The sequence below is a fragment of the Lithobates pipiens genome, unplaced genomic scaffold (assembly GCF_037356315.1).
Source record: "Lithobates pipiens isolate NorthernLeopardFrog02 unplaced genomic scaffold, aLitPip1_a1.2 Scaffold_16, whole genome shotgun sequence".
NCBI lineage: Eukaryota > Metazoa > Chordata > Amphibia > Anura > Ranidae > Lithobates > Lithobates pipiens.
The window spans coordinates 17,186,722-17,213,635 of record NW_027507748.1 but is presented as its reverse complement, the minus strand read 5'-3'; the positions used below and the strand labels follow the sequence as shown (position 1 = coordinate 17,213,635).

Here is a 26,914-nt window from a genome sequence, read left to right as displayed (position 1 = left end):
CAGATGCTTAGGGATCCAACTTATAAAAAATTGTCTGTCAATACTTGAGAGACCATGTTAAACAGGTGCTCAAAGTTATATCTGAACAGCAAGCCCGGGGGTTGGCCAACCTACCAGCGGCTTTGTGGTTTGTGGTTGATGCAATCAGAGAGTGTATCTTTCAAACCTCTCGCCTTACGCTTGGGTTGGTACATATGCATAGAATCTTATGGTTGAAAAATTGGGTAAGCCAAATCGCCATGTAAGAAGCTTCTGGCTGGGTTTCCCTTTTGTGATGCAAGACTGTTTGGGGAGGATTTGGGCAATTATATCCAAAGGATCTCTGGTGGGAAAAGCTCCCTTTTGCCAGTTAAGAAAAGGAGTAAATGTCCCTCATTTTAAACAGACTCTTTCCAGGGGCATCAGCCTCCAGGCACTCACGACGGCCTCCTCTGTCAGGCTCACAAGTTAAATCTCAGAGTCAACCCCAGGGACAAAAGTCCTAGGGGAGGAAGTCTACAAGACAAAACTCTAAAAACTTTTTATGAAGGGGCGTGCTCACTCGAGTGGGGGGAAGACTGCTACAGTTCTCAAGGGTCTGGCAGGAGGATTTTCAGGACAGATGGGTAGTCTCCACAATAACTCTGGTTACAAACCAGAGTTCCAATAATTCCCCTTTCCTTGTTTCCTCAGATCAAATGTTCTTAAAGACCCAGAGAAAAAAGTCTTTCTAGCATTGGAGCGACTTTTGTCACAAAAAGTTATCGTGGAAGTTCCCATGCAAGAGCAGGGATTGGGGTTTTATTCAAACCTTTTCACAGTACTAAAGCCAAATGGAGATGTCCGACCCATTCTAGATCTCAAAGATCTAAACTGATTACTAAAAGTACAGTCCTTTTGCATGGAATCAATCCAATCAGTAGTCTCCATCCTACAAGGAGAACTTCTGGTGTCAATAGACATCAAAGATGCATACCTGCATGTACCTATTTTCCATGCTCATCAAAAGTATCTGCGCTTCGAAGTAGAAAAAATGCCACTTTCACTTTGTAGCTCTGCCTTTCGGGCTAGCTACTGCACCTCAAGTGTTAACAAAGATCTTTGCCCCTCCACTGGCCAGATTAAGGGCCCAAGGTATAACGTTTATAGTATACCTAGACAACCTGATCTTGGTAGACCGGTTGGTAGCCCGCTTGGCCCAAAACTTGGTCACCACAGTCGACTACCTGGAATACTTAGGTTGGATCCTCAACTTAGGGAAGTCTTCTTTAACCACTTCAATACCGGGCACTTAAACACCTTCCTGCCCAGACCAATTTTGAGCTTTCAGCGCTGTCGCACTTTGAATGACAATTGCGCGGTCATGCTACACTGTACCCAAATGAAATTTTTATCATTTTTTCCCCACAAATAGAGATTTCTTTTGGTGGTATTTGATCACCTCTGCGGTTTTTATTTTTTGCTAAACAAATAAAAAAATACCGAAAATTTTGAAAAAAAAATGTTTTTTTGTTGTTTCAGTTTCAAAACTTTGCAAATAAGTAAGTTTTCTCCTTCACTGATGGGCACTGATGGGCTATGATAAGGCGGCACTGATGGGCACTGATGAGGTGGCACCAATGAAGTGGCACTGATGAGGTGGCATTGATGGACACCGATATGTGGCACTGATAGGCGGCACTGATGGGTGGCACTGATGGGCGACACGGATGGGCACTGATAGGTGGCACAAATTGGCATGGATTGGCATGGATGGGCATGGATAGGTGGCACAGGTGGGCATGGGTAGGCGGCACAGGTGGGCATGGGTAGGTGGCACAGGTGGGCATGGGTAGGCACTGATAGGCGGCACAGATGGGAACTGATAGGCGGCATTTTATTATAATATATTATACTAATGGATGCCAATCAGTGCCAATCAATAATGCATGCCAATCAGTGATGCCCATTGTGGGCACTGATTGGCATCCATTATGGGCACTGATTGGCATCCATTGTGGCACTGATTGCAATCCCTGGTGGTCTAGGGTGGCATACCTTGTCCTTGGCATCCCTGGTGGTCTAGTGGCGTCCCTGGTGGTCCAGTGTGGGCATCCTCGGGGGGGCTGTGCTGATAATCGATCAGCACAGACCCCCCCTGTCAGAGGAGCAGCCGATCTGTCAGACGCGAGTGAGGAAAAGCCGATCACCGGCTTTTCCTATTTACACTGTGATCAGCCGTGATTGGACACGGCTGATCACGTGGTAAAGAGTCTCCGTCGGAGACTCTTTACCGAGATCGTAGTTGCCGGGTGCCAGACTGACACCCCGCAACAACGATCGCCGCGATGCGCGCCCCCGGGGGCGCGCAGCGGCTCATAATCCTGATCACGTCATATGACGTCCGGTCAGGATTATGAAACCACTTTGCCGCCGCCTATTTGCTATAACCAGCAAGAAGATTGGAGTATTTGGGTCTGGTCATAGATACAGCCCAGAAGAGTGTTTTTTTCCCCAGGTAAAAATCGGTGCCATAAAAGAACTGATTCAAGTAGTCAGAACAAAGTGCTTTTATTCGCCTTTGTATGAGGCTGCTGGGGAAGATGGTGGTTTCATTCGAAGCAGTTCCCTATGCTCAGTTTCATTCGAGACTACTACAAAACAGTATCCTGTCTGCCTGGAACAAAAGTCCAGGCGCTAGATTTTCCGATGTGTCTGTCTCCTACAGTGCATCAGAGCCACAGTTGGTGGTTGATACCCAAGAATCTGCAAAAAGGAAAATCATTTTTACCAGTTTCCTGGAGAGTGGTAACAGATGCCAGTCTTTTGGGCTGGAGCAGTTCTGGAACAGTCGACTGTCCAAGGGAGATGGTCCAAGACCGAGAGAACCTTACCCATCAACATTCTGGAGATCTGTGTGGCGTATCTATCCCTAAAGGCCTGGACCCTCAGGTTACAGGGTTGCCCTGTCAGGATCCAGTCTCACAATGCCACAGCAGTGGCTTATATCAGTCACCAAGGAGGCACCAGGAGTCGTGCAGCTCAGGGAAAAGTAAACCAGATCCTAATCTGGGCAGAAAAGCATGTGCCGTGCATATCGGCAATCTTCACTCCGGGGATAGAAAACTGTCAGGCGGACTACTTAAGTCAGCAGCAGTTAGTCCCAGGGGAATGGTTCAACAACAAGATTGACAACTTGTGTCAAGAACAAGGGATCCTCTTGCATTCGGGACAGATGCATTGGTGACTCCGTGGCATCAGTTCTGACTAATGTATGCATTCTCTCCTATTCTGCTACTGCCATGACTTCTTCGCAAAAGCAGGCAGGAAAATAAGTCTGTAGGTGCTTCTGGTGGCCCAGAAGAGCTTGGTATGCAGAAATGGTAATTCTGGCGGTAGGTTCACCGTGCACCCTACGTCACGTCCAGACCTGTTATCACAGGGTCCAGTGTTCCATCCTGCATTACAAATGCTAAATTTGATGGTTTGGCTATTGAAACCCATGTTTTGAAAAGTTGTGGGCTTTCAGGCCCTTTGATTTCTACCTTGATTAATGCAAGAAAGCCAGCTTCCAGAATGATCTATCATAGAGTCTGGAAAGCTTATGTCTCCTGGTGTGAATCCAGGGGTTGGCATCCCAGAAAATGTCATAAGTAGAATCTTTACTTTTCTGCAAATGGGGCTAGAAATGAAGCTGGCCTTGAGTATCATCAAGGGCCAGGTCTCGACCTTGTCAGTATTGTTTCAAAGTCTGCTTGCTTCAAATTCTTTCCAAAGCCTTATACAGGGTGTAACACACCTTAATCCTTCGGTTAAGGCACCCCTAAACCCCTGGGACTTGAGTTTGGTGCTGTCAATTTTACAGAAACAGCCTTTTGAACCGATACATCAAATTCCCTTGGTCCTGTTGACAAGGAAGTTTAATTTTTCTGGTAGCCATTTCTTCTGCTAGAAGAGTATCGGAATTAGAAGCTCTTTCCTGTAAAGAGCCTTATTTAATCATGCACAAGGATAGAGTGGTTTTGCGCCCTCATCCTAGCTTTCTACGAAGGTGGTTTCAGGTTTTCATCTAAACCAAGATATTGTTCTCCCTTCCCTTTTCCAGATCCCTGAAGAAAGGTCACTACATTCTTTGGATGTAGTGAGAGCAATTGAATGCTATATGGGAGTGACGGCTCAGATTCGCAAAATGGATGTTTTGTTTGTGTTGCCAGAAGGTCCTAATAGAGGACAGGCAGCGTCTAAATCTACCATTGCTAAGTGGATTTGACAAGTAATTGTTCAAGCTTATGGTTTGAAGCAGAAAGTTCCACCTTTTCAGATCAAGGCGCACTCCACAAGAGCTATTAGTGCCTCGTGGGCAGTGCATCACCAGGCCTCCATCGCTCAAATCTGCAAGGCTGCAACCTGGTCATCAGTTCATATATACTTTCACCAGATGTTATCAGGTGGATGTGAGAAGGCATGAGGCTATCGCCTTTGGGCGTAGTGTGCCGCAGGCAGCGGTACAAGGTACTCAGGTCTGATTACACCCTACTTGGTTGTGGTTCCTCTCCCCTCAGATAGCATTGCTCTGGGACATCCCGTCAGTAATTACTGAGACTCTGTGTCCCGTGATGTACGAGAAAGAAAATAGGATTTTTATAACAGCTTACCTGTAAAATCTTTTTCTTTTGAGGTGCATCACGGGACACAGAGGTCCCTCCCCATTTCTAATACACTTATATATTGCTTTGCTAAAAACCCGAGGTTCTCCCGGTAAGGGGAGGGGGTTATATAAGGGGATGAACTTCCTGTCTAGGGTGTGCCAGTGTCCAATCACCTAGTGATACCCTATAACCCATCAGTAATTGCTGAGAGACTGTGTCCCGTGATGTACCTCAAAATAAAAGGATTTTATAGGTAAGCTGTTATAAAAAGCCTATTTCCACACTGCAGACCTTGTCCACCTTTTCTGGTAGCGTAGAAGAATAGCATAGAATGATCTATAGTCGGAGTGAAATCTGAAGGGAGAAAAGGCTAAAATCAATCTAAAAACTAAACCCCAGGCAGCTATAAAAAAATAAAATTAAAATAAACTAAACCTAACCACCAATCCTTTTTATTTTTTTTAACAGTGTACTTCTCTTGCCATGCACTGCAGTACATCTGACTTGTACCAAAGAATATATTGAATTTATTGATTTGATTGCATGCTATTTTTGAGATATAATATTCAGTAGAATATATAAGGGGTCTTTTGTTAAAAAAAAAAAAAGAATATATAAGGGGTGCAAAGGATCGCCACCGATCCATGATCCGAACATGTCAACCTGTACGGATCGTCACACCCCGCGATCCGCGGTGCGCTCCACTGCCTCGCCCTTAGGAAAGGCCGTGGCTACGACCTAGCTCTGGAGCGGCGCCCATCTTGGCATACCCGGAGCAATCACTTGTAAACAAACCGGCGTCATGTTATGAGGCCAGTTGCTCTCTACTCTCTGTGTACTGATTTATACAGTGTAGGGGAGAGACCGGATGGAAGCAACGCTGTGGGCTGGATCCGATCCGTGAGTTTTTTTGATCCGTTGCACCCCTATAACATACTAACTGAATGCTATCTAAATTGATGGCGCTATATAAGTACCTTTTAATAATAATTACCTGGCCTGTTAGTGTAGTAGTAGAGCTAACTATAATACTACAAGTATGGTACATACAACTGAATATCTCTATTTCAATAGCAAAGTTTGTGTGTGTGTGTAATATATTGCATGTATGTATGTGTGTGTTATAGTACTAGATGGATTGTTTGTCAGTAATTAAAGAGAATGCTCACCGGCGAATAGAAGCCATCCAGGAGAGACGGTGCCCACTCTCCAATGCAGCCATCCCCCAAATCACAACTGTGTCTCAACCACGAGGAACATACGCGGGGAAAGTGCTCCGAACTCCAGCGTCTGTGTGCGCAATGTGTTAAAAACATAATTTTATATCGTAAATTTCAGGGCATCCCTAGTTCCTGACACCTGTAGCTGTAAAAGCTCCTCCTCTTTAACATTACAGGACAAGTCCAGTTGAGTGTGATTAACTAATACTAGATACTCCATTGTACTCTAAGGGGAAAATTTAAATACAGAGGACTGAATGTAAGGGAGGGGCTGGAGATTGCTTGAATAATGATCAGTGCATGAGCTAGCACTCTATTACATGTATCTAGGCTCTGTGTTGGTGACTTCTTCTTCTCTTGATAATTCCAGATCCGGTTCTCATCTCCAACATCACCAGTAACTTCAGCCGGTTTGGTGAGGAGATGGCGGTGAGCATCCAGTTCTCTGGAGAAGAGAGCGCTGTGACCTGGGAGGTGGACGGGGAGACTCTCCTTGAAAGATACCGGCTGATAGATGACAATAGGACGCTGATTATCCCCAGTGTGCAGAGAGACGATGCCGAGAGGAGATTCCGGGTCAGGATCACAAACCCGGTCAGTGAGGAGATCCGGGAATACCGGCTGATCAATGATACAATGTTCATCAGAATGCTGGAAACAGAAGGTATTGGTAACTATGGGGGGGTCATGTTATATTCCATGTAAGGGGGTCTTTTAGATTGGGGTCCTGTCTCCTCTTCTCTGGGGGGTCATAGTGGGAGGGTGACACAGAATAGTAACATTGTGTCTTGTCTCTTCTCTGCTCTCCTGATAGAGGATTATACAGGTGAGATGTCACATGACCACTGACCATACAGACTGATACATTGTATATTTAACACATATAGTATATTTAAAGTGTGTTACCCCTTAAGTTAAAGCGATACTAAAGTCTCGTGTTTATTTTTAACTAAAAATTAAAATAAGCATGCCTGGCCTGTGTAAGGGTTTTGCACAGAGCAGCCCCGATCCTGCTCTTTTCGAGTCCCTCGCCAGCACTCCTGGCCCCTCCTTCCCGTTGAGTGCCCCTCCAGCAAGCGGCTTGCTATGGGGGCACCCACACCAAGCCATAGCTCCGTGTCCAATCAGACACAGAGCTGTGGCCTGGCCCCACCCTGCCCCCTTTCTCTCCTCCATTGGCTGACTGACTTTGGCAGCAGTGGGAGCCAATGAGGAGGGAGAATCCCAGGCAGCTGAGACACTCCTGCAACATCGCTGGATCTAGATGGATGTCAAGTATGGGGGAGAAGGCTTTTTATCTTAATGCATGTAGGGATGAGCTTGGTGTTCAAGTCGAACGCATGTTCGACTTGAACACCGGCTGTTCGCCCTTTTCGGCGAAGCCAGAACTCTGTGGGCCGCTCGCGCCAAATTCGTGTGGTGCTCACGGCCCACAATGCACTGCGCCATCGCAGTGCATTGCTGGCTCATGATTGGCCAAGCATGCACTGTGCCCCCCATATGCTTGGCCAATCACAGCGCCGGCAGCGAGAAGAGCCATGAGCTCAGGCTGTGTAGTACACGCCCCACACTATATAAGGCCACATCACGGCGGCCTTGTGTAGTGTTGGCGTCTGTAGGAGTTAGTGGGTGTTCTCCGTGTACCTTCAACGCAGTATACACCGTCCATTTTCCAGCGATTTAGCGTTCTTGCTCTTCTGTAATTGAGCTTTCAGCCAGCTGCAGGAGTTTGTAGGTGTTGTCTGTGTGCCCTGAGCGCAGTATACACCATTATCCACCTATTTTGCTCTTCTCTAAATGAGCCATCTGCAGGAGTTAGTTGGTGTTGTGTGCCTCCAGCACAGTATCTACCCTTTAATTCCTGTTGTTCTATAATAAAGGCATCTGCAGGTGTTAGTGAGTGTTGTGTGCCTCCAGCACAATATACACTACTCGATTGCTGGTTTTCCCATCTCCCTTCAGGTCATTACGATGTCTGGAAGGCCAACAAGGAGAGGCAGACAGGCGCGAGCCGATAAAAGAGGGCAAGCAGGCTCTGTGTCTAGAGACAACAGTGCTGGTCATGGACGCGGTGCATCGTCGTCAGCACGTGGCCATGGGACATGCTTGTCCTTATTTTCGGCAGCTGGACGTGTTGAGATGCATCATGCCGAAGACTTGGTAGAGTGGATGACCAAGCCCTCTTCATCCTCCTCATCCTCTCTCACCCAGGCTCAGGGTACTAGCAAAGCAGCTGCCAATGCATCGTCTTCCCTCGTCTCAATGTCATCATCAGTGACTCCTTCCCTAGACCCACCACGTCCTCCTGAGGAGTCCCCTGAACTCTTTGAGCACAGTGTTGGGTACATGCTCCAGGAGGATGCCCAGTGTTTTGTAGGCTCTGATGATGATACTCAGCTAGAGGAAGGCAGTAGCGTGAGCGCAGAGAGAGGGGATGCTCAAGAAGGGCAGCAATCTGGCTGTCATGTTCCACAAGCTGCAGCATACTGCCAGGTTTGCTCCAGCGATGAAGAGTGAGGGGATGATGAGGGCACTGACTCCACGTGGGTGCCTGGTAGGAGAGAGGAGGAGGAGACATATCTCCAAGGAGGCAGGATGCCCTCCGGGGGCCAGCTTAGGGGCAGCACACTGACTGAATCACACCGCAGAGCTCCGCCTGTGCAGGGTGCTGCCTCTGCGCATTATTCTAAAATTTCTTTGGCGTGGGCCTTTTTTGAGACGAGTCCATCAGATCGCACCGCTGCAACATATGTCTCAAACGTATCTCGCGTGGCCAAAACATCAGCCGCTTGGGCACCACATGCTTGACCAGACATATGTTGACCTGCCATGCAGCTCGTTGGCAAGCGTACCTCAAAGACCCACACCAAAGAACAAAGCGGACCTCTCCTTGCCCCTCATCAGCTGGGATCTCCAACCCCACTAGACCTTCAGTCCTCTCTGAAACCTGCACTGAGAGGAATGAAGGTGTAGAATTAGGTGTGTCACAGCCAAGTGCTTCCAGGCACTCTGCTAGCAGTACACCCACGTCCGATTATAGCAAGAAAATGTCCCTGCCCCAGCTGCTGGACCGTCGAAAGAAGTTCACTCCCAGCCATCTACATGCCCAGCGGTTGAATGCTAGCTTGGCTATATTGCTAGCACTTCAGCTGCTGCCTTTTCAGTTGGTAGACTCGGCCCCCTTCCGTGAGTTTGTACAATGTGCTTTTCCTCAGTGGCAGGTCCCCAAATGCCACTTTTTCTCACGGAAGGCGATTCCGGCTCTCTACCGGCATGTGGAAGGCAATGACCTTGCCTTGCTGGACAGGGCGATCAGCGGTAAGGTGCATATTACCACTGACTCATGGTCCAGCAGGCATGGACAGGGACGTTGCCTGTCTTTCACGGCCCATTGGGTCACTCTTCTGGCAGCTGGGAAGGATGCAGGACAAGGTGCAGTAGTGTTGGAGGTTGTTCCGCCACCACGCCTCCAAAATGCTACTACTTGTTGTGACACACCTCTCTCCTCCACCCCCTCCTCTTCTTCTTCCTCCATGGCCTCTTCCAGTGCTCTGTCCTCGGAACCAGCAGTGCTCCATAAGCGTTCAAGGGGCTACGCAAGTACGCAGGCAAAACAATGCCATGCCGTGCTTGCGCTGGTTTGTTTGGGGGACAGGAGCCACACTGGGGCAGATATTTTGTCAGCTCTGCAGGGGCAGGCCAAGAGGTGGGTGACGCCATGCCAGCTTAAGCCAGGATTGGTGGTTTGCGACAATGGCACCAACCTCCTCTCCGACAGGGACAACTGACCCATGTGCCCTGTGTGGCTCACGTCCTTAACCTGGTGGTGCAGCGATACTTGGGCAGGTACCCAGGCTTACAGGATGTCCCGAAGCAGGCCAGGAAAGTCTGCGTGCATTTCCACCGATCATTTAATGCCTGTGCTCAGCTAGCTCGGCTAGCTGAGCTCCAAAACCTGCCCAAGAACCGCCTTATATGTGACATGCCCACCAGGTGGAACTCAACGTTAGCCATGCTGCAGCGGCTGCACACACAGCAGAGGGCCATCAATGAATACCTGTGAGACTACGGCACCAGGAAAGGGTCAGGGGAGCTCGGTTTTTTTCTCACCATGCCAGTGGGGCATGATCAGGGATGCATGCACTGTCCTGTCACCAATTGAGGAGGCCACAAGGATGGTGAGCAGCGACAGTGCATGCATCGGTGACACTGTAGCTCTTGTCCACCTGTAGGAGCATACGCTGCGTGGAATAATGGACAGGGCACTTGAGGCAGAACAGAGGCAGGAAGAGGAGGACTTCCTTGCCTCTCAAGGCCCCCTTTATCCAGACAGTGTTCCTGCTGTGCCACCCATCACACAGGAAGAGGAGGAGGAGGATTGTGTCAGCATGGAGGTGGAGGCTAGCACTCTGCATCAGCAGCCTTGTAGGGATGATTTACAGTCCCAGGAAACCCGTGGACTTGTACGTGGCTGGGAGAAGGTAGCTGCAGATCATGTTTTCCTTAGTGACCCAGAGGACTCCGGACCGAATGCCTCAGCTAACCTACGTTGCATGTCCTCCCTGATCCTGCAAAGCCTGTGGAAGGATCCTCGTATTCTTCGGATCAAGGAGAGGGACCATTACTCGCTAGCCACTCTCCTTGATCCACGGCACAAGGGTAAGGTTGCCGACCTTATCTTGCCGTCGCAGAGGGAGCAGAGGATGAGACATCTCCGGGAGGCCTTGCAAAAAGGTCTATGCAACGCGTTCCCAGAGACTGGGAGGTTACAAACTCCTGGTCCTGGACAACGTGTTGCTGAGGCATCGGTCAGGAGCGGTGGAGAAGGTGGCCATATGACCGTTGCGTTCAGACAATTTTTTAGTCTGCAGCCCCAAGGCATGATGGGTTCCAGCAACCATCGCCAGCGTCTGATTTATGCCTAGGGGCAAGGTGAGACTTGGACACCTTTCCCACCGAAAATCCTCTGGCTTACTGGGTCTTGAGGATGGATCACTGGCCAGAGCTTGCACAGTATGCAATTGAGCTACTGGCCTGTCCTGCATCCAGCGTTCTTTCAGAATGAACTTTCAGTGCTGCTGGTGGCTTTGTTACCGATCACAGGGTGCGCCTGTCCACTGACTCAGTTGATCAACTGACCTTCATAAAGATGAATCAGTCTTGGATCACCCACAGCTACCAATCACTTGAAGCTTATAGTGTTGTGGCACCAGCACCACAACCACCAAAGGCCCAATTTTTCTACCACTGTTCAACAATGGCATGTAATTACAATTCTTGATATAATCGTTCAGAGCAGGGTGCTCCAGCGCCCACCAAGAGTCACTTTGAGGGCTTACAATGTTGTGGCAACACCAACACCTTGTTCTGCCATTTCTGCAGAGCATATAGGGCAGGCCCCTACTTTCAAACATCCAACTTACAAACGTCTCCTACTTGCAAACGGAAGGAGACAACAGCAAGTGAGATGAAAAAAGACAGACGGCAAAACAAATTATACAGGGGTGATAACCCTTCCCTATGTTTTCCAAAAAGCTTAAAAATAGATTTTTTGACTGGAGATACACTTTAAAAATGTACCAGTTCAAAATGACACACAGATTCTACTTAACACAACAAACCTACACAGTCCCTGTCTTGTTTGCATCGCCTGTATACTGCTGTTCTGAGTATATAGGGCCTGGGGGCACCACACCTTTATTTTTTTTTAACATGGGTACGGGGTTCCCCTTAATATCCGTACAAGACCCAAAGGGGCTGGTAATGGGCAGGGAGGGCTACCCATGCCATTTTTCTCAATGATTTTCATCCATATTGCCAGAACCAGATATTACATTAAAACCGCAAGCAGTTTTGAATGACTTTTTTTTTTTCCCGTTAGATGTCATTTTGTGCAGGGACTGTTCTAAACACGGGAAACATGTGGCACTTCACAGGCATACTAGAGACACCCCCCAGGCATGATATTTAAAGGAATATTTCACTTTTTTTCACTTTAATCGTCATTAAAATCAGTGCTCGAAAGAACAGCCGTTTTTAAAAACATTTTAGGCATTGACCCATGTCCCCTGGGGCAGGAGCCAGGTCCCCAAACCCTTTTTAGGACAACATCTTGCATATTAGCCGTTAAAATTAGCACTTTTAATTTCGAACGTTCGAGTCCCATAGACTTCAATGGGGTTCTAAAGTTCGCACAAATTTTGTGGTCCGTTCGAAAGTTCTGGTGCGAACCGAACCGGGGGGTGTTCGGCTCATCCCTAAATGCATGGAATGCACCTTCTGCCTTTACAACCACTTTAACACTAAAGATAGCCATTTGTGTTTTTTTTTTTATATATAAGCTGGTAAATCCATTTTTTCTGTTTTTTTTTTTTTTTTGATGAGGAAATATCTGGTAATCCTGCTGGTACCCCTTCTATGCAATTTTAAAATGAACACGCTAAGCACAAAAGCAGATCTGTGCTTCTGTAGGCACTTGAGGTAACTGTGCACTGCTTGGTCTTCCAGAACTGTAGTCAGTTTAGCTGCTACACCCACCCTGTGCCCTTCTGTGTTGATGGCAGCTTTCAGTAGAACCTGCTGTCTATCAATCAAAAAAAATGGATTCTGGTCCCTTGAAGCAGATTAAACAGCACAGCACTGTGCTTGTGCTGTGTAATCTGCCCCTCCTCTAAACTGTAAAAGCCTCCCTGGACCTGCCACTTCCTTTATCCCCCCCCCCCTTTCTGTACTGACCACGAAAATCACAAAACCATTGTGGTCAGTGTATGTTCCTCTGTCATCCACAGCTGTCCTCTGCTCTCAGCTCTTCTCTCTCCCCCCTCCCCCTCCCTGCCTGTCAGTTCCATGTCTGTCTCTGCCCTCTCCCCATTCCACCTCTATTAGTATACATAGATAACATTTTACAAAATGTTTACTGCCAGCCCCTCTATTATAGGCGAACATAGCACACTGTATAAGTGTTTCATAAAAATGAGCATTGTAAATACAGTTTTAACACGATCTTCAGGGTGGTCAAGTGACTTGCAGCCGATCTCCAAGCCTACTACAGAAGGGGCTGAGCGGCCATGTGATCTCCCTGGCCGATGACAGAGGGAGATCTTCGCCCCATCTGCAGAAGCCATATATTATTATTATTATTATTATTATACAGGTTTTATATAGCGTCAACAGTTTGCTCAGTGCTTTACAACATGAGGGCAGACATTACATTTACATTACAATTTGGTACAAGAGGAATCAGAGGACCCTGCTCACTAGAGCTTACAATCTAAAAAGGAAGGGGCAGTTGAAACAAAGGGTAATAGCTGTAGGGGGATGAGCTGATGGAGGAAGTAAAACAGTGTTAGTTAGAAGCAGGATAGGCTTCTTTGTAGAGAAGGGTTTTCAGGGATCGCCTAAAGATGGATAGATTAGGGGACAGTCGGACAGATTGGGGTAGGGAGTTCCAAAGGATGGGAGAAGCTCTGGAGAAATCCTGGAGGCGAGCATGGGAGGAGGTGACAAGGGAGCTAGAGAGCAGGAGGTCTTGAGATGACCGAAGGGGGTGGTTTAGTTGATATTTTGGGACTAGGTTAGTGATGTAGCTGGGGGCAGAGTTATGGATGGCTTTGTAAATTATTGTTAGTACTTTGAATTTTATTTGTTGGGTGAGTGAAAGCCAGTGGAGGGATTGGCAGAGAGTCTGGCAGCGGCATTCATTATGGACTGGAGGGGGGATAGTCTATGTAAAGGTAATCCAACGAGGAGAGAGTTGCAGTAGTCGAGGCGAGAGATGACCAGGGAGTGAATAGAAGCTTGGTGGTGTCATTAGTTAAAAGGGGCGTATTCTGGAAATGTTTTGGACAGGGCTTGTATGTGGGCCTGAAAGGACAGTTCGGAGTCTAAGGTTACCCCTAGCATATATTGGAGGTATACAGCGGCTGCGAGTCACGTGACCGGAAGATCTCCTTAAATCTGTATTTATAATGCTCGTTTTTATAAAAGACTTGCTATGCCTGCCTATAATAGAGGGGCTGCCAGTGATTTGTACATGTGGGGGTTAACGAACCCTTTAACACAGCAATGCTGAGTGGGGGGGATGTGTCGGCCTGTGGGACGTACAGGCATGCTGTGCAATAGACAGTCTCCTGTAAAGGCTGCTCTAAGTAAGGTTCACTCGACACACACACACACACACACACCCTGTGGAACAGTGTATAATAGAGGCTGTGTGGTCATGTGACCGCAATTTAAAGTCTGTGTTTAAGGGTAGTCAGGTTTTTTGTTTGTGTTTTCTTTGCCCTTTAGGTTAACAAAACTATTTCTAATGTGTAAATGTGTCTATGTTAGTAGTATGTACAGAAATACTTTAAGTCTTACACATTTTTTGTAAATCACATTTATTTTATCACAGATTATGAAGCAGATGGAAGAAATCGAGGTGTCACTGCTGCTATTTGTGTTGTAGATGTCCTAATAATAATAATAATAATAATGGGGATTATCTACATGATACGTCGGGTGAGTTTATATGATGTATTTCTCTTTATATTATTGCAGTGATAATGAGCAGAAAGCATTGGGAGAGAAATATATGATACATGGTCCGCTCACATGCAGCCGGTGTGTTATATTTTTACCCTTTCATGCCCTAATCAAAGCCTTTGTTATAGACCACATTGAATTTTTTTTGTAATGGATTACTGCTTTGCATGTCAAAATGATATTTTCACACCATTTATCAAATATGTATGAAAATTCTACTTTAGTGCCGCAGATCTTGTGAATAAATAACTAAAAAATGAAAAAGTATTAGATAACCTTCAGTGTTAGTATTGTGTACTTCACACAGCTGTGATGCTATTGTGACCTTACATGCAAAACTCAATATTAATGTAATCCGACATCATGTTTAGAAATCAAATAAGTATACAAGTCCCATATAGGGATTAAACTGTTTGTGCTTAAAATCTTCAGAATAAAACCGGTGCTCCACTAGAGCTCAATTCAAGTGCCCCACATGGATGTGCACCAACTATTTCTAGTACGGTCACTTGAAAAAAAAAAACTTTTCTTACATCAGGGGACACAGAGCCATAGTAATAATTATGTGGGTTATATCGGCGTATCAGGTGCTGGACACTGGCACGTCCCTTAAGGCGTGAACTTCCCCATATAACCCCTCCCATTACTGGGAGTCCTCAGTTTTTTCACCAGTGTCTAAGGTGTTGGGCACGTGTAAGAATGTGTGTACTGAGCTCCACGGGCAGTAATCCTTTGATGAGAGCCAGCCATCCTGACCGGATCCGTTCTGATGTCTCCGTAATGGACTAAATGAACGGTACCCGGACCTCGTCATCCGAAGACGCAAGGTTTTGCTTGCAAATGCTTTTAAACCTGGGCCCTGGGATCCAGTACTTTTTGGTAGTAAGGCCAATAAAAGTTTACTGGCAGGGTCTTATCGCAGGTCCAGGATTGCGGGATTACCGTACCCCTGTTCCTGAAGGTCTCGTGGGCCTACCATGAAGTGCAAAGATTGTGTTTTTTTTTTTTATCTCTGACAACCCCTGCTGCGAGGAAAGGTAGGGGAGATAATTTCTCCTTCCATGTATTGTGTTGTCATGTCTATGTGTCACCACTGGAGGCTGTATTGAGCACTCACCATTCTGACGCTGGAAACAGCAGAAGCCCCACTCTCCTCTCTGTTCAAGCCAGCTCAGACCCTCGGGTATGAAGGGGGGTTCTGATCACTTCCTGGGCCCCTAGATTGGTGGTTTTGATCTATTTGAATGCCAGCCAGCTGCCTCTTTTTCTTTAAAAAAAGGAAAAAAGTTTTTTTTGGGCAAGTCGCGGCCTCTCGCCGAGCAGAGGATTTACCCGCCGCCACCTGCCATGATGCCGGCGCTCACACGGGAGATTTGCTTCCCTGTTTGAAACAGGAAGGGGGCGTTTTCAAGATGTAAAAATAAAAATGCGGTCACTCAAATGAAGCCGCCAAGGGTAGAACACTTCTGTCCCTGTGTATTTCATACAAACTGGTTTTTCTTCTAACATTTAAGAGATTATTGCTATGATGTCTCTCCATAGTAGGACTAAACGTAGCAGATTCCCATCTAGTCCTCTGGGACCTTTTGAGGTGCAGGAGGCTGGGGATCAGGTAGATCTTCCCAAATATTGGAAGATACTTATTTTTCCTCTTCAGGGGATCCTAACAGGGAGGGAGTAGCCGCACAAGTCTGGTGTTTGTCTACTCCCTTATTTAACCCTTTTGTTGCCTGCCACAGGCTCCTGAGGTATCTACCTCTAATAGGGTCCATTTGAACCTCTTCCACCTGGGGATGTTTTTTTTCCTATTCATGCATAGCTTATGTATTCTGAATGGGAACATTTCTATGAAAGAAATGGGGGGTTCCAGCTATTAATGCTGAGTATCCGCCTCCTCAAAGAATGCTCCTAAGGTTCCAGAGAAAAAATATAAGAAAGAAGAGAAGTGTCTCTGGTCTCTGGATCAGCTGTTATCCCAGTCGATGATATCAGAGATTCCGTTAATGTAACAGTTTTTTTTTGGCTCAAACCTTTTTAAGGTCCCAGAGCCAAGCAGAGAGGTAAGACCCACTCTAGATCTCAGATCTGAATTGGCACTTGAACATCCGATCCTTTCATAATTTGATCGACCGTGTCCATCCTGCAAGGAGGGGAGTTGCATATCTCCATGTGCCAAAGTTTCCCACTTACCAGAAATCTCTGCAGTTTGAAATATAAAATTATTTTTATCAATAGTGGCACTGCCATCCAGCTTAGCCACAGCACTAAGAGTGTTCTGAAAGATTCTGACACCTCCTTTAGCCAGGTTAAAGGCTTAAGGCATAGCAGTCCTAGCCTATTAGAAGATCTACTTTGAATATATCATTCAGTCTCAGGTCTAAAACCAGAGTCTGATCTCAGCTGTAGATAACTGAAATCTCTAGGTTGGATTCTCAGCCTATTACAGTTTTACAGGAGGTGAAAGACCCCCTAGATGCTTCAGCATATAGACCAATATCCTTCTGTGCTCTGACATTAAAATAGTGGCAAAAGTTCTGGCAGCCAGGGTAAATAAATGTATTTCAAAACTTATACAGGAGGACCAGTCGGGGTTTATCCCGGGTAGATCCACAAGTGTTAATATAAGAAGGGCTTATATGAACTTCCAGGTCCCGACAGAGGTCACCGGCTCGAGAGCTATCTTGGCTTTGGATACAGCCAAGGCGTTTGATAGCCTCGAGTGGGGCTACCTCCGGGTCCTGGAAAATTTCGGGTTAGCCGAACAATTTATTCAATTAATAAAAATTTTATATAGAAAGCCAAATGTTAAGTTGAAGATAAATAAATAATGACTTTTCAGAAAGGATCCCGCTGGAGAGCGGAACGAGGCAGGGGTGTCCATTGTCACTCCTGCTATTTGCATTAGCGATGGAACCTTTTGCGTGTACAGTTAGGACCTCAATGGAGATGTGCGGATTTCGGAGAAAGAGCGGGGAGGAAAGGATAGCTTTATACGCAGATGATGTCCTTCTCTTTCTAGGGGATATGGAAGGGTCACTCGTGGAGGTAATGTGCATAGTGGAGGAATTTGGTAGTTTTTCGGGACTGGTTATTAACTGGGAGAAGTCATCTCTTATGCCGCTTGATACACCAGTTAATCATACCTTAGTAGGAATACCCCAGCTAAAAATAGTGGATAAAATTAAATATCTAGGGATAGTGATGTCAAGAGACCCGAATCAATACATTACTGACAATTTAGCCCCCCCACTTCAAAAATGTAGACAGAAATGCGATATTTGGTGCAAGCTTCCTTTGTCGGTGGCTGGCCGGGTTAGCTTGGTTAAAATTATTTGGATGCCACAACTGCTTTAGTTACTCCATAATTCCCCAATTTTAATTGGGGAAAATTGGTTTAGGAAAATACTAACTTTGTTCAGAGAATTCATTTGGAGGAAAGGTCAGTCCAGGATCAGTGTAAACGTTTTACAAACTCAACAAGTGAGGGAGGGTTGGCTGTCCCCCAACCATTTAATTATTACTGGGCTGCTCAACTGCAACACTTGGGGGGCTGCATTAACAAAGACATGGGGAAGCAGAGCAACAATCTGTTGCTGCTAGATTCCCCCCATAGTTCGTTAATAGAGGCATTGGAGGCAGGGTCCCTGGACTGTAGGGGACCAACTTTAAAATTGATGACAAAAATATGGCAAAACAGTTAAGAGAATGATGGGGTAAAAGGGGGTAACTGAATACACACCTATATGGAACAATACAAATTTGCAAGAACTTCTCAACATAGAAAAGAATAAGGAGTGGGAAAGACGTAAGAGTAAGCCATGTAATTCAATTTTATACAGGTAATACTCTAAAAGCATTTACAGACTTAAGACCAGAATATGAGATATCAAACAAGGTGTTTTATAGCTATTTACAGATAAGACACGCTCTGGATCAACAGTTAAGTAATAGCTCTTTCCAACAATGTGAGATCCCCCTTCTTCAAAGAATAATCAAAGATGACTCTAAAAAAGGGATTGATTTCAAATGGCATACTGGCAACTAATGGGAAGAAACAACAAGAATGAAAGCTTGTCTAAAAAAAAAATAAGATGGGAGGAGGATGTGGGAGAAATAACAGTAGAACAATGGAGAAGGATTTTAGAGCTTGGACAATCGGTATCGGTGTCTCCTTCGCAAAAAGTATCCCACCTCTTCCTCCTTTATAGAGCGTATTATACGCCCAAGAAGATGTGCATGTTTGGACGCCGAGTGGATGATAAATGTCCGAGATGTACTGGGACGGGAGACCTAATACACATGTTTTGGAGATGCCTGAAGTTGCATCGATATTGGACTGAGATTGTAAATAATTGATAGCACGTTTAAAGTGAACATCGATTTGGAACCCGGAACATTTGTATTGGGCCTTGTCAGGAAAGAGGCTGGTCCTGCATGCATATTGACAGCGGTCATAAGAGGCCTGTTTCAGGCAAGAAAATTAATAGCACAAAAGTGGCAATCCCTGATTCCCCCCCCCCCAACACCGGAAGATTGGGGGAAAGCTATGAATGAGGTTGTATGGTTAGAAAAAGCAATTTTAAGCAAACAAGGAAACTATAGTTCACTAAAATGTGGAGCTTATGGTGGCAAAAGATGAATACCCATAATTTAAGTAAAACCCCTAAATAGTATTTAAATAGCGAATTCAAGCTAGTGGATATACAGCTTAATGACAATAGGGGTGGAGGGATGGGAGGGTGGGTAAGGGAGTGGTTGGGATAAAAGGAAAATGAGAAAGTGGAATATCTGTTTGATTTATAACAAAAATAATTGTGAGATTTTACTGTAAGTTTTTTTGTATAATTGACTGTGGAAAAAATAAAGAAGTGAAAAAAAAACATAGCAGATCCCCATCTAGTCCTCTGGGCCCTTTTGTTGAGGTGCAGGAGGCTGGGGATCAGGTAGATCTTCCCAAAAATTGGAAGATACTTATTTTTGCTCTTCAGAGGATCTTAACAGGGAGGGAGTAGCCGCACAAGTCAGGTGTTTGTCTACTCCCTTACTTAACCCTTTTGTTGCCTCCCACAGGCTCCTGAGGTATCTACCTCTAATAGGGTGCATTTGAACCTCCCCCACCTGGGGATGTTTTTTTTCCTATTCATGCATAGCTTATGTATTCTGAATGGGAACATTTCTATGAAAGAAATGGGGAGTTCCAGCTATTAATGCTGCAATCACCTCAGTGAGCAGAGTCTCACATGTCCAGTGGATAATGCACTGATGTTAAAGGATCCAACAAGTTAAGGTTGGATTTTCCTTTTAAATACAAGATATCTTTTGCGGTTCTGGCTGCAATTGGAGTAGCTCAGTCCATTAACCCTTTAACGTCTGCTCCACTATTGTGGTGGAGCACATTTTGAGTCATGCCAATGCATTGGAATGTGGACTCAAAGGGGTTTAGGAACATGTGTGAGATACCTGAAAGTTGTGCCTGATCAGCAGGCCTGGCAAGGGGCTGGTGTATTTGACACGCTGTGTCTCACAGATGCTATGAAGGACTCAATTGTTTAAGCCCTATGGCTTATACTTGGACTAATGCATTTTTGCAGCAGTCCATAGCTGAGATTGATCAGCCGAAGCACCAGGTGAAAAACCTTAGCCAGTCTGTGTCCTTTCCTGGGGTACGACTATTTAGAGTGCATAAGTACATCCAAAAGGGGTAAAGCTCTCTTTACCAATAAAGGAGGTTCGAACAGTTCTCCTTTAATCATGAAGCCTCTCCTAATGCCTGGGGTATCTGCCTTTTTATGAGGTCTCAACAGGGGCAGCACCAGGATCTTGGGGCAGAGAGCCCATGAAGCAGAATGCTAAGGCCTTCTCATGAAGGAGCACCCCCACTTGTTTGAGTGAGGGGAAAGGGCCTGCAATTCTCAAAGTCTGGCAGGAACAATGTTAAGAGCAGAGATTTCTGTAATTTTTTTCCTCTAGGTTACACCTAGAGTTTCAGGAGCCCGGTGGCCCAGTCGGCTTTCGATCTGAGGGTCCGGGGTTCGGGTCCTGTTTGGGTGCTGCCTGTGGGGTCCTTGGGGCTGCTGATGCAGCAATCTTTATGCAAGAGTGTCTGTCTCCTCAAAGAATGCTCCTAAGGTTCCAGAGGAAGAAAAGAAAGAAGAGAAGTGTCTCTTTCTGGTCTCTGGATCAGCTGTTATCCCAGTCAGTGATTCCCTTAGTGGAACAGGGTTTTTTGGCTCAAACCTTTTAAGGTCCCAGAGCCAAGCAGAGAGGTAAGACCCACTCTAGATCTTGGAGATCTGAATCGGCACTTCAACATCCGATACTTTCATAATTTGATCGGCTGTATCCATCCTGCAAGGAGGGGAGTTGCATATCTCCATGTGCCAAAGTTTCCCGCTTACCAGAAATCTCTGCAGTTTGAAATATAAAATTATTTTTATCAATCGTGGCACTGCCATCCAGCTTACCCACAGCACTATGAGTGTTCTGAAAGATTCTGGCACCTCCTTTAGCCAGGTTAAAGGCTCAAGGCATAGCGGTCCTAGCCTATTAGAAGATCTACTTTGAATAGATCATTCAGTCTCAGGTCTAAAACCAGAGTCTGATCTCAGCTGTAGATATCTGAAATCTCTAGGTTGGAGTCTCAGCCTAGGAAGATTCTCCATAAAACCATCAAGGAGGTTACTTAGGGCTGGTTATAGATACCATACAGAAGAAGGTATTCTTACCCCAGATGTGATCAGTTCCAATTGTAGGACTAATTCAACTTATCAGGAAAGGACCATCCCTTACACGCAGTTTTATTCAAAGACTGCTTCAAGACACCCTCCTGTCGGTCTGGAATAAAGAAGATTCAGGCCTGGTTCATTTTCAATGCGCTTGGCTCCCAACATAGGTCAGAGCGTTAATTGGTGGTTATCCAGCAGGAGGGAAAATCTTTATCCTGCAAGGTTTTAACAGATGGCAGCCTTCTAGGCTGGGGAGCAGCCCTGGAAGAAGATTCTGTCCAGGGGAGATGGTCCAGGTTAGAGGACCTTGCCTATCAACTTTGTTGGAAGTTTTCACGCAGTACAGCTGGCCATAGAATCTTGGTGGTCAGATTATGGGACTGTCCTGACAGGATTCAGTCTGACAGAGCCACGGCGGTGGCTTACATCAATCACCAGGGGAGGCACGAGAAGTCATGCAACCCAAAAAAGAGGTGAATAATGTTCTAGCTTTGGCAGAACATAACTCTCCTTGCCTAGCGGCAATTTTAATATTTCAGGCGTACTACTTGAGATGCCAACAATTATTGTATAGAATGATCTCTTCACCCCGACATCTTCCTAGCGATATGTCAGATGGGGTACTCCGGACATGGACCTATTCGCGTCCAGATTCATTAAGAAGGTTGACAACTTTATGTCAAGCAAGGGGTCCGCTAGCAGGCGGAACAGATGCATTAGTCTTCCCAGGGGATCAGTTTTCACTGATCTATGCATTTTCTCCAGTTCTGCTACTTCTGCGCCTTCTCCGCAGGATTAAGCAGGAACAGAAGGAGGTGATTCTGGTGGCTCCAGCCGGGTCCCAGAAGATCTTAATTTATTGATCATAAAGAGGGCAGTTGAAATGTATTTGTATTTATCACATATGCACTTGTGTGCACTTTTTCAGACAACTGTCCGGCTTTTTATGGAGGCAACACCCAATCACTTCCATGTGTATGGCCAGGGCTGCTGTTAGAAACCAGAGGGTCCCCCAAACAGACAACCCGACACAGGGCCCCGTACAGCCAATGCTTCAGTTATGTCAGGAACCATGAATCAGACAAATGCAGTAAAAATCACATGTTTTAATGTAATGGTAAAAATGGTACAGATCAGTAAAAGTGGTCAAAACATAAGCCAGGGATTGATAACCAACGCAGATAGTCTGACAAGCCAGTAATCAGGAAACCAGAGATCAGCATAGTTGGAGGCAGAAGAACAGGCTCAGGAACCAGAAGGGACATCAGCTGAGCAAAGCCTTTCATGGGAACACAGCAGTGAAACTGCAGATATGTTGACCTGGTGAAGGCTGGAAAGGAATGAACAAGGCATTTTAAATAGCCAGAAGGGGCTGGCTGTAGGCGGGACTGACAAGCAGCTGATGATGAATCAATGAGCGCTGACAATTATCCGATAGCTGAGCACAGAGAAGAGAGCTGCTAAGAGCCCAGCCCTGACAAGTTATGAATGAACACAGTGAGTGATCGGTATCGACTGCTCATTGTGTTCAGTCAGTAAAAAGGGGCTGGTAAATATGACCTATTTACTGGACCCTTCCTCCCCCACTCTCCATCTTGAAGGATCTTGTTGTGTGCTGGTGGGAAGGAGAGTAGGGATGGCTGGCAGCAATATTGGGGTAGGAGGGAGGCACGTGGGGGGGCCTGGGCAATGGGGGGGAAATGTATGGTGCACAGAGAGGCCGATGCGTGTAGTGGGGGGCAATTACTGGAACCGCTTCCCTGTATATCTCTTTCTGCAGCAGCTGAAAGACAACAAAGAAGAAAATTTTCAGTAGCTGCAGAGAAACCTACGGGGTATTAGTTCCAGTAATTGTACCCCCTCCACCCCACTGCACTGATCACCCTCCCTGCCCACATCATTCACCCTGCTACCTGCAGGAGGACAGTTGGTACCCCCTTATCAATGGCCCTGGGTATGGCTCTGTCCTCACATGTGTGGTGCAAACACAGTTTACATATGCGTGTGTGACTTACGTACGAGTTCCCTTCTGCACGAGGGAATAGAGGCCCTTTAAAAATGTTTGGTTTTCTGTGGAGTTTTTTATTTTTTTTTTTCATTTTTACATTGTCCCTTTTTTTTATTTTGAGGTTTTTTTTTTTCCTATCACAAGAAATGTAAACCTTCCTTGTGATGGAAATAAGGCATGACATGTCCTCTTTATAGAAGACCCCAGATCTCTCCTCTACCCTGGAAAGCATGAGATCAAAAAAATAAATTTGATCTCATGCTGTCCAGAACAAAAAAAGGCAGTGTTTATGTTGCCAAAACCGGAAGTGACGTCATGGCATTGCTTTCGGCATACCAGGACCATGGAGATGGCTGGGGACAATCTTTTCCATGGCCAGCTATATGATAACCCAGCGGTACCACCAAATTGGATCCCGGGTTCCCTGATTGAGAGGCTCTGGAGGGTGATGTCCCCTCCCACCACCTGTAAAAGGAATTCATTGGCTAATTAGCCACTAGGATGGCTTTTACATAAAAGGCAATCCCTGGCTGAAAAATAACAATACTGGGTAGAGCTTGTCAAGAATCGTTATCGCGATCTTGACTAAAGTGTTTCACAATTCTTTCTGTGCAAAGAATTCTTTCTGTTTTCTGAAGCCAACAAAAGAAAGGAAGAGAAAAACTGGGCAGTCCACCAAGAATCAAAACATTCTTTATCAGTTGAACTTAAAGTGGTTGTATACCCACTTTTTTAACTTTTACCTACAGGAAAGCCTATAATAAGGCTTACCTGTAGGTAAAAAAAATATCTACTAAACCTGTACGGTTTAGGAGATATTCCCCTCGGTATGCGCCGCTGACTGCAGCGGCGCATGCGCACAAGGGGTTTCTCGCCGTCAAAATCCGGCAGCGGCCGAGCGGCCGGACTGAAATCTCCCGGGCGCATGCGCGGGAGTGACGATATCGCGGTTTCGGCCACTCACAGCGCCGGAGCCGCGATACCCGGAAGAAACGCAGAGGGAGCATGTCAGCTCCCTCGGCGTGGATCGGGCCGGATGTCGGGGCCTCGTTCTAAGGTAAGTATTTCATAATGAGCTAGTATGCGGTGCATACTAGCTCATTATGCCTTTTGCTTTGCAGGTCAGAAAAAAAAAAAAAAATGTGCGGGTTAACTACCGCTTTAAATATAAACATTGTAACAATTTGTCAATGTAATAGACTTTGTGTAAGTGGAAAAAGTTTAACCGCTTAAACACTAAACCTTTTTCTGACATTTGTTGGTTTCAAGTTAAAATATATATTTTTTTTGCTATAAAATTAAATTACTTGGAACCCCAAACGTTATATATATTATTTTTATACACCCTAGAGAATAAAATGGTGGTTGTTGCAATATTTTATGTCTCACTGTATTTGCTCCGCAGTCTTTCAAATCTATTTTTTTTTTTTGGAAAAAATTACTTAAATGAATTAAAAAAAATAGTAAAGTTAGCCCATTTCTTTTTTCTTTTTGTATAACGTGAAAGTTTTTACATCGCGAGAATTGTGATCTTTTTATTCTAAGCAAAAATATTGTGATTGTCATTTTGGCCAGAATCGTGCAGCTCTAATACTGGGATGATTCCTGTAGCTGCAGCAACATCCTGATATTACAACTGAAAGTCAAGGACATCCTATGATGTCCATCTGGTGGGAAGTGGTTAACCAACGTGTGCTACTTCTACAACTGGTCAAGAAGGCTAAAGTCAAGGAGTTTTATATGGAGCATATCCTAGGACTCCCCTCCCCTCCACTAATATGCAACTCCTTAACTCGTTGTTATAAAAGGTTTGTCCTCGGGTTGTATAATATGTACACTACCTGCAATTATTTACAAGTCTCTGGAGAACAACCTGTGCCTCCTCACAGCTCCTTACTACTCTGCAGCTGGCACTGATATCAGCTATGTGGGCAATCCAGAGGAAACAGTGACCTCGCTCCCCTGGTATTGTGCTGGGGCCTTGTGGGTGGCTGCTGGACCTGGGCACCATCACACGGGAGCAGGCCATGTGTTCCTCCATACCTGGTAGTACCAGGTATTGTCGAGAATAGAAAGATTGTAAGGTGAGTATAGGGGAGATCCTGTCACCTGTATGTACAAAGTGATGGTGTCATTTTAAAGCTTCCATTGTACTGTACCACTGCTGACATCCACCAGCCGATGGAGTTCCACACTGAGGAGAACCTGATAGGAAGAAAAGACTGAGTTATAACCGTACAGAATGGCTTACATGAAAGAGGAAATGGGAGGATCTTGAGGGATTCAGCTTCTGGGTGTTGGCAGTGGTACCCTATGGTGGAAGATTGAGTTAGAGCAACAATATTTTTTTTATGAGGGTATCCTATACCATCTGACATGTCCTCATTTTCTTTATATGCTTAGAAATGTTCCAGAAATCGGATCCCAAAAACTCAAAAAGACACGCAGTATACACCTGTGCCAGAGCATAATGGATCCGTGCCCGCTGTCACCGAGCGTAATGAACCTGAGGCTATCCTAATACAGAATGGATCTGTGCCCACTGTCACCGAGCGTAATGAACCTGAGGCTATCCTAATACAGAATGGATCTGTGCCTGCTGTCACCGAGCGTAACGAACCTGAGGCTATCCTAATGCAGACTGGATCTGTGCCCGCTGTCCGAGAATGAAGAACTTGAGGCTATCTTAATACAGACTGGATCTGTGCCCGCTGTCACTGAGTGTAACAAACCTGACGCTATCCTAATACAGACTGGATCTGTGCCCGCTATCCTAATAGAGACTGGATCTGTGCCCGCTGTCACTGAGTGTAACAAACCTGACGCTATCCTAATACAGACTGGATCTGTGCCCGCTGTCACTGAGTGTAACAAACCTGAGGCTATCCTAATACAGACTGGATCTGTGCCCGCTGTCCCTGAGAATGAAGAACTTGAGGCTATCATAATACAGACTGGATCTGTGCCCGCTGTCACTGAGTGTAACAAACCTGACGCTATCCTAATACAGACTGGATCTGTGCCCGCTGTCACTGAGTGTAACAAACCTGAGGCTATCCTAATACAGACTGGATCTGTGCCTGCTGTCCCTGAGAATGAAGAACTTGAGGCTATCCTAATACAGACTGGATCTGTGCCCGCTGTCACTGAGTGTAACAAACCTGAGGCTATCCTAATACAGAATGGATCTGTGCCCCCTGTCATCGAGCGCAATGAACCTGAGGCTATCCTAATACAGACTGGATCTGTGCCCGCTGTCCCCGAGAATGAAGAACTTGAGGCTATCCTAATACAGACTGGATCTGTGCCCACTGTCACTGAGTGTAACAAACCTGAGGCTATCCTAATACAGAATGGATCTGTGCCCGCTGTCACCAAGAATGAAGAACATGAGGCTATCCTAATTCAGAATGGATCTGTGCCCGCTGTCATCGAGCGCAATGAACCTGAGGCTATCCTAATACAGACTGAATCTGTGCCCGCTGTCCCCGAGAATGAAGAACTTGAGGCTATCCTAATACAGAATGGATCTGTGCCCGCTGTCCCCAATACTGAAGAACTTGAGGCTATCCTAATACAGACTGGATCTGTGCCCACTGTCACTGAGTGTAACAAACCTGACGCCATCCTAATACAGACTGGATCTGTGCCCGCTGTCACTGAGTGTAGCAAACCTGAGGCTATCCTAATACAGACTGGATCTGTGCCTGCTGTCCCTGAGAATGAAGAACTTGAGGCTATCCTAATACAGACTGGATCTGTGCCCGCTGTCACTGAGTGTAACAAACCTGAGGCTATCCTAATACAGAATGGATCTGTGCCCACTGT

The 26,914-nt window shown here is 45.9% G+C and overlaps 1 protein-coding gene across 1 annotated transcript in view; it reads left to right on the top strand.

The window, feature by feature from the left end:
* LOC143981509 (uncharacterized) overlaps positions 1-26,153 on the top strand; it is a 626,671-nt gene extending 600,518 nt beyond the window's left edge. Inside the window, exons 4-5 of the mRNA XM_077479378.1 lie at positions 14,223-14,329; positions 25,490-26,153. Coding sequence (XP_077335504.1) covers positions 14,223-14,329; positions 25,490-25,756 — 374 coding nt within the window. The 3' untranslated portion in view covers positions 25,757-26,153. The remainder of the gene's footprint in view (positions 1-14,222; positions 14,330-25,489) is intronic.
* Positions 26,154-26,914: the final 761 nt, after the last annotated feature.